Source organism: Bubalus bubalis, chromosome 1 (assembly GCF_019923935.1).
Source record: "Bubalus bubalis isolate 160015118507 breed Murrah chromosome 1, NDDB_SH_1, whole genome shotgun sequence".
NCBI classification, from domain to species: Eukaryota; Metazoa; Chordata; class Mammalia; order Artiodactyla; family Bovidae; genus Bubalus; species Bubalus bubalis.
The window spans coordinates 30,051,940-30,063,900 of NC_059157.1; the positions used below are offsets into that span (position 1 = coordinate 30,051,940).

The window sequence follows — 11,961 nt, forward strand, 5'->3', positions numbered from 1 at the left end:
TTATAAATTTTCATTTATCTGAGGACTTGAAAAAATGCTGTTTTATTACCTTCTGGAAATTTCACCTTTCACACTTAGATATGCAATTCACCTGGCATTGTTGGTTGTCTCTTTTTCACTAATTCTGTTATCTGTTTAGTTCCAGCTTTATTCTTTGGGCTTAATTTGGTGTCATTTTTTAAAACTTGGAATGGACGTATAGTTCACTGATTTTCAGCCCTTCTTTTCAAATGTTGTTGTTGTCTTTTCTAATAAATGCATCAAAGGCTATAGGTTTCTTCTGAGCATAGCTTTAGCTGTTTCCCACAAGTTTTGATAACATGGTATTTTTGTTGTTTTGTTGTTTAGTGATTAAGTCATGTCTGACTTTTGCAATCCCATGGAGTGTAGCCTGCCAGGCTCCTCTCTGTCCATGGGATTTCCCAGGCAAGAATACTACAGGATTGGGTTGCCATTTCCTCCTCCAAGGAATCTTCCCAACCCAGCAATCGAACCTGAGTCTCCTGCAATGGCAGGCAGATTCTTTACCACTCAACCACCAGGGAAGACCCCATTTTTATCAAGGTCAAAACATTTTTGAATATCTCTTCTGATTTTCACGTTTTACTCTGTGGCTCTTTAGAATGTATTTTTATAGGCTGTTTTAAAGTTGTATTTGTGGTTTTGGTTATGTTTATATGAAAAATTGTAGGAAAAATTTGAAGCCCTAGATCAGGGTACAGAGAGTTACAGCCTGTTGGCCATATTCAGCAGCCCAGAGCCCATTTTTGTGGCCTTTACCTTTTTAAGTGTTTTTTTTTTAATCAGAAGAATATTTTGTGACATGTCAGTACTCCAAGAAGTGCATAATTCAGTGTCTGTACATGAAGTTTTGCAGACCAGCCACCCTGGGTTCCTGTCTAGTCCAGGGCGCTGTTGCAATAGGGCAGAGCTGCCCTATCAAAGACCATCTGGTCGACACAGCCTAAACTATTTACTACCTTGCCCTTCAGAGAAAAAGTTTGTTGACCCCTGCTCTAGGTGGTATTTTCTTCCAGAGATTTACTTTAGCTTTTGATGGCAGGCAGCAGGGGTGCTTACAATCTCCAGTCTCCCATATCCAGCTAAAGGGATGAGATAGCTGAAAGCTGGCCTCCAGGACTGCAGGGGCTGCCCTGTCCCTGGTTCCCTCTTTCTGCTTTGGGAGGCTGCCCAGAGGTGTGACCCTTCCCTCCCCACCCCCCAGACACTCTCAGAATCACTCTCCAATTCTCAGCCTTCCAGCTGCATCTCCACAACTTTCACACACCTGGGAGAATGGACCCTCAGTGAGGGGATTGAAAAGACAAAGCAGTCCAGGGAGGTGCTGCCCATCCAAGATTGAGGGGCCTGGGGGCTCCGGGTCATTAAGGAGTCGGGGTGAAGGCTGAGTGCACAGGCTCCTTATACATCCATCCTGAGGCCACAGAGGTTAACACTCAAGGGAGAGGCTGACTTGTGGGTCACACGAAAAAGGGAGATAATCACACCATTAAGTAAATGTTGAATCCCCTTCTCCACTTCTTGTTCCTGCCAGAGAAGGCCCAGGGGTCTTCCACTGCTCGCACTGCCCACCTGCTTCCATATTGCCCCCCAACCCCCCCACCCTCCCTCTCCCTGCTCTAACTTAGGGCTGGCCTTCTCTGGAGGGCCACTCCACAGAAGCATTTGTCCTACTAGCCTGCCCTCTTTTCTCTCCATCAGCAGCAGAGCTTGGACTTTTCAGATCACCTTTAGGATAGAAAGCCAATGAGACATGTATCTAAAGGCCCCTAATGACCCGTACTTGCGACTTGGCTTTGATGCGCTTGAGAGGCTCTCTGTTGGCCTTTTCTGTTGGCAGAGACAACTGCTAGATTAAGATGGATGTAACCTTGGACATGGCAAAACTCAGACCTTAGCTACTGGAGGAGAACAAGGCAGCCAAATTTTTTTTTTTTTTTTTTTTTAACCGGGGAGGCAGGAGTGAGAAGGTGGGAGAGCTTGGGGAGGAGGTGGGTCAAGAACAGAGCGTGCAGAGGCACCCCTCAGCCACCTGTCAGGACCGCAAAAACACGTGCCTGCCCTCCAGGCTTCACCCTGCACGTAGGGGCTTGTGTACGCAGGTCACTTCCAGCAAGCGAGGACCCTATGAACCGTGTGGTCTTCTGGACCCAAAAGGCTTACTTTCCATTGTGCAATTGTCCTTGTTTTCCTCTTGCTCACAGACTTACCAGAGTCAAGTCCGAAACTGACTTTTCCTCCAGGTCTTGATAAATTGTTGCAGAAAAGAAGTGCTGGCAGAGATTTTCTATACCCATGTATCTAAGTCTAGTTATTTTCTTTCAAGGCCTATCTTCTATCCTTCCCCCCAGCTCCCTCTGGCTTCTAGTTCTCCTCAGCCAAGATTCATTGTACTGATATTAAATGTTACACTATGTAACAATGCCAAGTCCCACCTCTCTCCTAAGCCCACTTAAGCTTTTTTTTCTCAATGGACTTCTGCCTTTTTTCCCAATGGACTTCTGCCTTTTTGTATCTTCCACAGGATCCAACAGGATTTCAGTGCTAGCTTGCTAACTGATTTCAATGACTACTGTCCACCTGTCATAAAATTCCAAGTATCACAGTTCTCTAAAGGCACTGATAGCACTTCCTAACCATGCAAAGCTCCTGAAACTGGGATTTAAAGCTTTTAGTGGAATCTCAGAATTCCTGAAGACTGTGTGAAAATTGCATAAAATACGGTGAGATTATGGAAGCCACAATCCATGTTACCACTAAGAGGCTACAGCGGTATGGTATAAGGTAAAGAGAAAGAACACAATTTATTTCAGTTTTAAAACCATAACTCTGAAGTACTCTAGGTGTTCACATGATAACACAGTGTACTATCTGATATTTAGAAGCTTGTCCACTGAGTTATATAAATGAGTCATGCTAGAAAATAAGATTTATGGTCTTATGATTTTAATCCATTTGGCAGTTAATAAGAATTCAGTAAAATAGAGAACATGCATTAAGTGGTCTTTATTGACATTTCACATTAAGTTATTCATGATCAGTTCTTCAGTTAATTATATAAGTATGATAAGTTATTTTCTATTGGCTGTGGAAATTTAAATGTAAAATAAATACAAAATACATTTGTGGTTTAATGAATACTTAAGCTTTTTTTCCCCCCTCTGAGGTATTCCTTTCAATCTGGTTTCATCCCAGATCTTTCTTTTTACTTCCCCTTAGGAAGAGTCTATTAAACCACACAATGGATCTGGAACCAATGAAATCAAGTTTTAATCACATTAGACAAACTTTTTGATCTCATCATACAATACCAATACAAAAGCACCGCCCATGCCTCTCAATACGTTGGACCAGGCACCTTTGAAGAAAGCCTTGGGTCCTTCATCTTTTGCAATCTTCCTCCAGCAGTCCACTGTCCCAGTGTACATGATATCAGCTGTGGAAACAAACATTGTTGGTAAGGGCTCCATAATTCTGGAGGAAAGAGACTTTTCCTCTGAAAGACACCTGCAGAGTTTGTTTTCAGTGTTATAAAAGGTCACTTTGAGTCTTCTGCCCAGCTCTAAGCACATTCAATGGGACAGCCCCTCCCCTCGCATAACCGCTAGGTAGGGTCTCTAGATTCCTAGTTCAACTCAAGATCAAGTGAAGAACTGGGGCAATGAACCAGCTAATTCACATAAGTCAAACAGAGAAACAGGAAGGGAGCACTGGGGAGCAGAAGTATTAAGCTGGGGGGTCCTGTTTATTATTGATGAGAAAACTGTGATCCAATCTCAGATTATACTCTTACAAAGCAAGAGATACAATTATTAGGTTGAAGCAGATGAAACTAATTATACTCGGTGTTTTTTACTGTTACAATGGCAATTTCTTATGTTTCAACCTATTGAAGCCAAAACTTTTCCTATTGCCACAAACTTCTGGAGGCCATCTCTCCCCCAGCTAAATCACTCTCCCCAACAATACTTGTAAAACTAGGTAAGAAACATTTTAAAATAAACCAGCTGATTACTTCAATTTCTGCACCCAGGCTCTAAGGGAAAAAGGCCTAAGGCCTCTATGATGCTAGCTACCTAGTTAAGTTCACAAACCAGGTGAACCAAACCATATCCCATTTTCAGTGTTCTTCTTTGATAAAAACAAACCAAATCTTTAAAGGAATAGTTTAGAACATTAGGGAGGATTCATCACAATCTTTCTTAAATTTTTATCTCAATTCTAACAACTGAGAAGAATGCAGGCTGTAAAGAGCACTGACTAGCGTTCTCCTTGAGCAGAAAAGTAAGATTCTTGTGGATCTCGGGCTTACCCCCTTTCCGGCCAGACTGCATCATCATCCTACGGCGGACAGTGTCAAAGGGGTAGGACACCAGCCCCGCGACCGCCGTCACAGTCTGGGCGATCATCCAGCTCACGATAATGTGCACATTCTTGGGGTCAGGCAGCATCCCTGTGGGCAGAGCCAAGAAGCCAAATGTCCATGACGCGATTCCTCCTCCGAGCAGCTGAGCAAAAAGCAGGTGGGGACGGAGAACAGGGCACCGCAACTCCATGCCCCACCTTTCCAGAAAAGCCTGCCCCGCGAGGGGTGCCTCAGGAGTAACTGAGCAGAGGCACAACACAAGTTGTGAGCAGCCAACACAAGTTGGTGCTGCCAACCCTCCCTGGACCCGCAAAGCCCGAGTGGTGCCCCGCGCACAGGGCGTGTTGAAGTGGCTCCAAGTTAAACTTGGTAACTGATAAAAGGAGCCAAGCACCCCCTTTGCCCTCTCCGAGTAACTCAAGGCCAGGGTAGTTCAGGAGAGGACAAGGAGAGTCCCCCAGCTATTGATGCCCACCTCACCACCTCCGCAGTTTAGCCCAGGGACTAGGGGAAAGTGAGATTAACAAGACAAAGTCCTTTATGAGTTAGACACCCCTCAGGATCCTCTCTGCACACATCTTCCTCAGCTCTGCGCCCCCTGACACCCTTCTCTCACCCTTGGCCGTATCATAGACTCCAAAGTAGGCAGCTCTGTAGATAATGATGCCCTGGACCGAGACGTTGAAACCCTGGTAGAGGCCCCTCAGGCCATCAGACTTGAAGATCTTGGTGATACAGTTGCCCAGACCAGTGAACTCCCGCTGGGCGGCACCCTTGCCCACGTCGGCAGCCAGCCTTGTCCTAGCGAAGTCCAGCGGGTAGACAAAGCAGAGGGAGGTGGCCCCAGCTGCCCCACCGGAGGCCAGGTTACCGGCAAAGTAGCGCCAGAACTGCTTATGCCGGTCCACGCCCCCCAGGAAGATCTGCTTGTACTTGTCCTTGAAGGCGAAGTTGAGAGCTTGGGTGGGGAAGTAACGGATCACGTTGGCCAGGTTACCCCTCCAGAAGGAGAGAAAGCCCTGCTCCTTGGGGATTCTCACCACGCAATCAATGATCCCTTTGTACTGCTTCTCAGCACTGATCTGTTTGCTGGCATGCTGGACCTGCAACGGGGAGAGGGATGGGGGAGGAGGGGGATGGGGGGGACAGGGAGGGCCGAGAGAAGAGGGCAGGAGAACAAGAAGGTTTGTGCTTCCTGATTTCCTTGTTTAAAAAGTATGGGGAAATCAAATGAACAACTGAGTAAACTGAAGTCTTAGCTACTTGGACACTGAGTCCCCTAAACCCAGTTTTGCTTTAATTACCAGGGCATTTGAGAGAAACAGTTCTGCTCCAAAATACACTGAAAAGGATGATTTGATTACGTAAAGGGAGACATTGATTTGCTGCATTTTCCCTAGGTGCCAGAACTGTACTAGGGGTTTATTACTGGGAGACAGAAATAATTAAACATCCCTGGTCCAAAGGACACCTGCTCTGATCTGACAGATATGATGGGCAGGAGGTGAGGATTCCTCCGTCTCTCTTTAGTCTCCCTGAAGACACAGTCTCTGAGTAGTACATGTTCCAACAGAAGAAGAAGGAATCCACTCAGCATTGGAGCCTGACATTTTCCAAGCATATCCAAATAATCAATTATTGAGGGGTTTGTTGCTAAGGGCCATTTGTTGGGGTTTTTTCTTGTAATAACAAGATCATTTGACTCCCAAATTGAGACTGCCCGATTCCTCATGGAGGGGTCCTTGCTTTTTGGGCAAGTGAAAAAAAAAGGGGGGGGGGTGAGATGATGAGAACAAGCCATTCAGAGATCAGGGCTGGGGAGGAAAAGATTTGGGGAAAGGATGAATAAGGCCATCTGAGTTTATTTTGAAAAGTGTTGGTCTCTCAAGACCTGTTTCTTTATGTGCAAAACGGGGGAAACAATATCTGTCTTACAGCGGTCATAGCAAGATGAATGAATAATAGAATAATGGCTATAGCATGGCACACTGGACACCGTAATAATCTTGAGTAGTAATTATTTCGATGTTGTTAATCGTAAAAGGTGGATGCTGAGAAGAGGGTGCAAGGGGCTCTGAAAATCAAGAGGTGAGGCCGACCCAAGAGGCCTGAGTGCCCGCGCTGTCCCCGGAGCAGGATCTGGCTGGCTGCAACCTACTAGGGGTGGGTTTCCATATATAGACACCCGCACGCGGGGCGCCACCCGACACCAGGAATCCGCTACTGACGCTGGACCTGTCTCTGCGCAGAGGGCACCTTCCCCTTCGTGCAGGCCGTGCGCCGGGCCCAGGGCCTAGCACGGATCTGGGGGGCGGCCCCGCGCCCCGCGGCTCGCCGGGGCCCCGCGCGCCCGGTCCCGCGCGCCCGTGCCCCGCTCGCCGCGCCCGCAAGGTCCTCACCTGCAGCAGCAGTTTGACCCTCTCGATGGGCGCGACAGCAGTCTTGGAGATGGCAGCGGCCACGCCGCCGGCCAAGAAGTCCTTCAGGAAGCTCAGAGCCTGATCGCTCATGGTGACAGCCCGGCGTACACCGCCTCCGCGAGACGCGCTCTCGCTGTCTCCGCCCGGGCAGCCCCGGCTTCCCCTGCTCCAGACCCTGCGCGACGCGAAGGGGCCGCTCACCTCGCCCCACCGCCCTCTTTATATAACCCGCCCAGGCTCTCGCGAGAGGAGGCGGGGGCCCGGGGCCCCTCGCACCCCTCTCATTGGCTGGACAGGTGCTCGGAGCCCCGCCTCCTGGCCCGCCCCCTCTTCTGCAGAGGGCAACGGGGGCGAAGGCGCTTCCGGGAGGCAGGGGTGGGCTAGGGGCTGTACCTTTCCTTGGGACATTTAAAGGGCAAATTCATGTTATCTGTCCCGCGAGTGCAGGGAACACCGTGTCTCTGCAGCATGTGGGCCGCTGTATTTATAGCACAGGAGGCCTAGGCCGACCTGGACGCGGACACGGGACCCGCGGCCTCCAGCCCCGCTCGCCTTAACCCCGGGTCTGCACGCGACCCGCCCCCGGCCGAGGCGTGGAAGGCTCTCTTTTCTTCTTCTTTGTAACTGTGTCCAGAGCTTCCTGCCTGTATGCGGGCCCTTAAAGAATAGTGTGCGCTCACAAATTAAGGTCCGCCAGAATAAATACACTAACGTCACTTGATGCTGTGATTGCTTCATCTATGTGGCAACCTGCTGAATCCCTTCTTCTGTCCATTCAAATCGTTCAATCATTCATTCCGCTAGCAAGTGTTTCTGTGCCAGGCACTCAGCGCCACCAGGGCAGGCCGAGTGGTAGGGGGGCCACTAGGTGAACACTTATTTAGCAAGTATTTAGTATGTGTGTGTCGTTTGTCTATTCGATCTGCCTGTCACCCCATGATACACAGCCCCTGATAACTCAAATAAGGAGGACCTTATAGGTCTCTCTCTCTTTTTTTTTAATCCCTTAAGGATTTAATGTTCCACTCGGCTCTCAGTAGAATCTCAGCAAATATTCTGGGCAGAATGTTCGCAGGCAGCTGGCAGCTTCTTGAGAGTCGGTGCTGTTACCCTTCCCATCAGAGTAGCCAGATGACTGGGGAATGTTAAGTAAGAGAAGGTCGAATGCTTGACTGCTTTTGCCTCTTTTTTAATAGACACCTGGCTTTGCGGAGATAGTCTATTTAGTCCTGGAATTGATTGCAATTAGTTTTTGTATTTAAGAAAATAAATTAGTCTGAGCTTTGATTTCCCTTATTTTTTGACAGTTCATAGAATCATACAACTTTTCAAATACAGCTGTTCCTTCCCCTAGAATGATTGATCTAAACTCTCTTCACTATCCAATCTCTTGCCATGTTTGTTAACGTTCCTTTGTACACTGGACAAAGTTTATTCTTTTTTTTTTTTTTTTTTCCTGAGCTTGGTGCAGACAGACATCATGCTAGGCACTGAGTGAGCTGCAGCCATGTGTCATCCTGGGTTTGGAGGCTTCAGTAGAGCAGAGGTCACTTAGCTGGGTGCCAGCACCATAAAGGGTACACATTTATTTGAGGATGGAGCAGGCTAGAGTTCAGAAACCCAGGTGAGCTGTATGAAAGCGCACATTTACCAAGGTCAGGAAGAAGGTCAAGAATTCAGCATAAACAGAAAAGTCATTTATGCATCTATTCAACAAATACTTGAGCACTTAGTACCAGGAACTAAGTTTGTCCCTGTGGATTCAATATGGCTCAGTACCCAAGATATGGCTCAGTCCCCAAGAACCCCAAAATACGTCCATGGCTGAAATAAGTTCAGCCAAGGACATATTTGTTACTTGTTCAGATTTATCACAGCTTCACATACAGATTTCCATGGATCAACATAATCTACATATTAGTCATTTTAATTAGTGTACTTAATTATCTTCTGTTGATACAGAGCAGTTGTCTAAACCATTTTCTTTTAACTATGCATTAGAGATGTTTCTTGTTTTTATTATGAAAAGTAATGCTGCTATACAGATACTTCTGCACAGATTTTATTTTCCCCTTCAATTTTTTTGCTTATCATATATCCCCAAGATGAAATTAATAGACTGAACATTTTAAACGTTTTTTTTTTTTTAGCTCCAGCTATAGATTGAGAAATTGCTCTTCAGAAAAACTGTACAATATGACTTTTATATAGAATCTAAAAGTTACAGCAAACTAGTGAATATAGCACAAAAGAAACAAGCTCACAGATAGAGAACAAACTAGTGGTTACCAGTGGGGAAAGGCATGGAGGCGGGGCAAGAGAGGGGTAAGGGGTAAGTTTATGGTACAACATGGGGAACATAGCCAATATTTTATAATAACTGTAAATGGAGTATAACCTTTAAAAACTATGAATCACTATGTTGTACATCTGAAACTTACATAATGTTGTACATCAAGTATATTGCTGTTCAGTCACCCAGTCGTGTCTGACTATGACTCCATGGGCTGCAGCATGCCAGGCCTCCCTATAATTCAATTTAAAAAAAGAGGAAGAAGAAATGTGGAGTCCACCAGCTATGTAAACAGGATCATTTCCCACAGATCCTCCACCAACAATGACTTAAAAAAAAGAAAAGGATCTTTTTGCTATTTGTGACATTTTATGAGTTCTAATTTGCACCTCTTTAAATACTATGAACCTATACATATTCCACATGATTCAACTTGGTTTGCTAGCATTTGTCTTTTGTTTAAAATCTTAATCTTCCTTCAATACTTATGGCATGAAAGCAGAGTATTTATACTTACAACTATTCTTTATAGATTTGGGACAATAAATGTGTTTTGAGCATTTTTCATTTTTTTAAATATTTATTTTCTTGCATTGTTTTAATCACGTTATTTATTTAAATAGGAGCAGATCCAGAGTGTGATGATATACTTCCTGCTCTGGTGTAAATGTATCTCTTTTGTAGATATACTAGTCTGTTTGCCCTAAATCATAATTAGTCTATCTTCTACTTCTTTTTGCTAGTCACTTTTAAAAAATATAACACTACATTACATATTATAAAATGGTATAATTCAACTTCATTTTTCTCCATACCATTCTTGGGTAACCCAACACTAATTTTCAAGTAGGTATTTTCTCCTCCCCATTTGTCTTATATTACTAATTCTAGTTTGTTGTATAAGTGCTTATAATAGCTTTAATTTAGGAAATCACCATACAGTCACTTATTTATTTGATCATCAGTCTTTAAAAACAACTGTTTTTTTAGTCTATTAAGAACATTAGCCTATTAAGAACAACTTAATAGGTGATTCCACAGCCACTTAAAACACAGAAAGTTTTATCTGCCTGTATGCCTGGATTTATTTTTTACTATCAAAGTGTTCAATTATTTAAATATAACAGACATTTAAGTTAAATTAGAATATTGATTCAGGAAGTTTTATCATCTTCGTTACACTTCATTTTACTGATCAGAGTTTTTCATATTTTCTAAGTGGGAGATACCGTATTTCTCCTTGGCTTCTGTTAGATTCTCCTGTCACCTCAGGGGAGCTGTATCTGGAATCCTTGACAGGGGCTTTTCCATGGAAATCCATACACTGTCCTTTCCCTCCATGGACTTTCTCAGAAAAGAGAGGCCTCAGATGCCCCCAGGAGCATGAGCTGTCTGTGGTCACAAGGTCTGGGTATCACTTTACACAGGAGGGGAGAGAATGGTGCTCAGCAGAACATGTGTCTGCCCGCCAATCCCAGTACGTGGTGGCTTTCTGCCAGCCTGAGAATGGACACGGCATCTGAGATAAGAGAAAAGTCTGCCTTCAAATGTGGTGTGGTATCCTGGAGATTTGGGTGGGGTTGGGGGAGGGTTACCTAGAAAAGAGAGTAAGGTATTGAGAGAGTCTTTTGGATTTTAGTGGTAGCTTATACACACACACACACACATATATATTTTATATATAATATTTATGTATTATATATAATATAAAATACAATATATAATATATATATTTAAAATTTCTGGCCGCACCACGTAGCACATGGGCTCTTAGCTCCCTGACCAGGGATCGAACCCAAGCACCCCCGCTTTGGAAGCACTGGAGTCTTAACTACTGGACCACCAGGGAAGTCACAGTGGCAGCTTTGAAAGAATTAGTCTTTTCTTTTTACCAAATTGGAGATAGAGTCTGGGAGCTACTAAAGAGGAAAAGGACACTAGAAACAAAAACACTTAAGGACTTGCTGACGATGGGGCTAATGAATTGCCTGTGTGTAGGTATATGTCTAAAACTGCTAGTGATTAGAACCCACTATTACTATCTGTTCACGTGGTAAACTTCAGCCCTAAGCAAAGAGGAATGAATTCTGAAAATTTATTTTTTGACCATATAAGACCATACATGAATTGTTGAATTTCAATCAAAAGTATTTAGTAGACTTTCATAGCCATGCATTGATGCATTGTTTCAAAAAGACCAAACAAAACAAATGCAATATTTCTCTACCATTCTCACTTAGAGTAGCTCCATTAATCAGAACAATACCTTAATTAACAAACTCTGTATAAGAATCTTAATTGTCAGGCCCTTAATGAAGGGCACACACACATATCACATGCCTTCAGAAATCATGTGTATTCATGCAAAACACTCCAACTACCAGTTCCTAGTTAGCTCCTGCCAAGAAAATTATGCAACTACAAAATGTGTCTTTTTTTTTTTTAACCCACTGGTTCATTGTAGAAACTTTTAACCCTTTAATGATAAACTCCCTTGGGTATCTACTCTCCTCCTACCTTAATCCATCAAAATAGAAATTACCTGAACCATTCACACATCATTCATTCAAATTCACTTCCTTTTCATCTTTCGACAAGCATTTTTGCATGCTTAGTCTAGACACCAAATACAGTTGGGCGCTGGTGATACAAAAATCAGAAAGGTAAGATCGTTGCCCTGAAGAAGCCCACTTGGCAGACGCGAATGTACATGTGCTGCCTGCAAGGCTGTTCCGACGTCATGGGACAAGATCCAAGTAGGATTTCTGAGTGATTGACTTTCATGTGCTACCCCAATCAGACTTGTGTTCTTAACATTTTAGGAATGCTTATGATACAAAAGTTTTGTTTAAAAAGATATT

At 44.3% G+C, this 11,961-nt stretch overlaps 1 protein-coding gene across 1 annotated transcript; it reads right to left on the reverse strand.

Annotated features, from left to right (window-relative positions):
• Window positions 1-3,012: 3,012 nt before the first annotated feature.
• SLC25A4 (solute carrier family 25 member 4) lies at window positions 3,013-7,022 on the reverse strand. Its single transcript, XM_006075112.3, has 4 exons — window positions 6,787-7,022; window positions 5,004-5,490; window positions 4,334-4,474; window positions 3,013-3,457 (listed from the first exon to the last, which is right to left on the reverse strand). Exons 1-4 carry the CDS (start codon window positions 6,895-6,897, stop codon window positions 3,300-3,302), a joined length of 897 nt encoding a protein of 298 aa, XP_006075174.1. The 5' UTR covers window positions 6,898-7,022; the 3' UTR covers window positions 3,013-3,299.
• Between the last annotated feature and the right edge of the window lie 4,939 nt (window positions 7,023-11,961).

Excerpts from the sequence above, each read along its gene's own strand:
- SLC25A4 (XM_006075112.3), bottom strand. The coding sequence starts at position 6,897 with ATGAGCGATCAGGCTCTGAGCTTCCTGAAGGACTTCTTGGCCGGCGGC. Across the intron at positions 5,491-6,786 it reads GGGTCAAACTGCTGCTGCAG|GTCCAGCATGCCAGCAAACA; the intron begins GTGAGGACCTTG and ends TCCCCGTTGCAG. Across the intron at positions 4,475-5,003 it reads AGTCTATGATACGGCCAAGG|GGATGCTGCCTGACCCCAAG; the intron begins GTGAGAGAAGGG and ends CTCTGCCCACAG.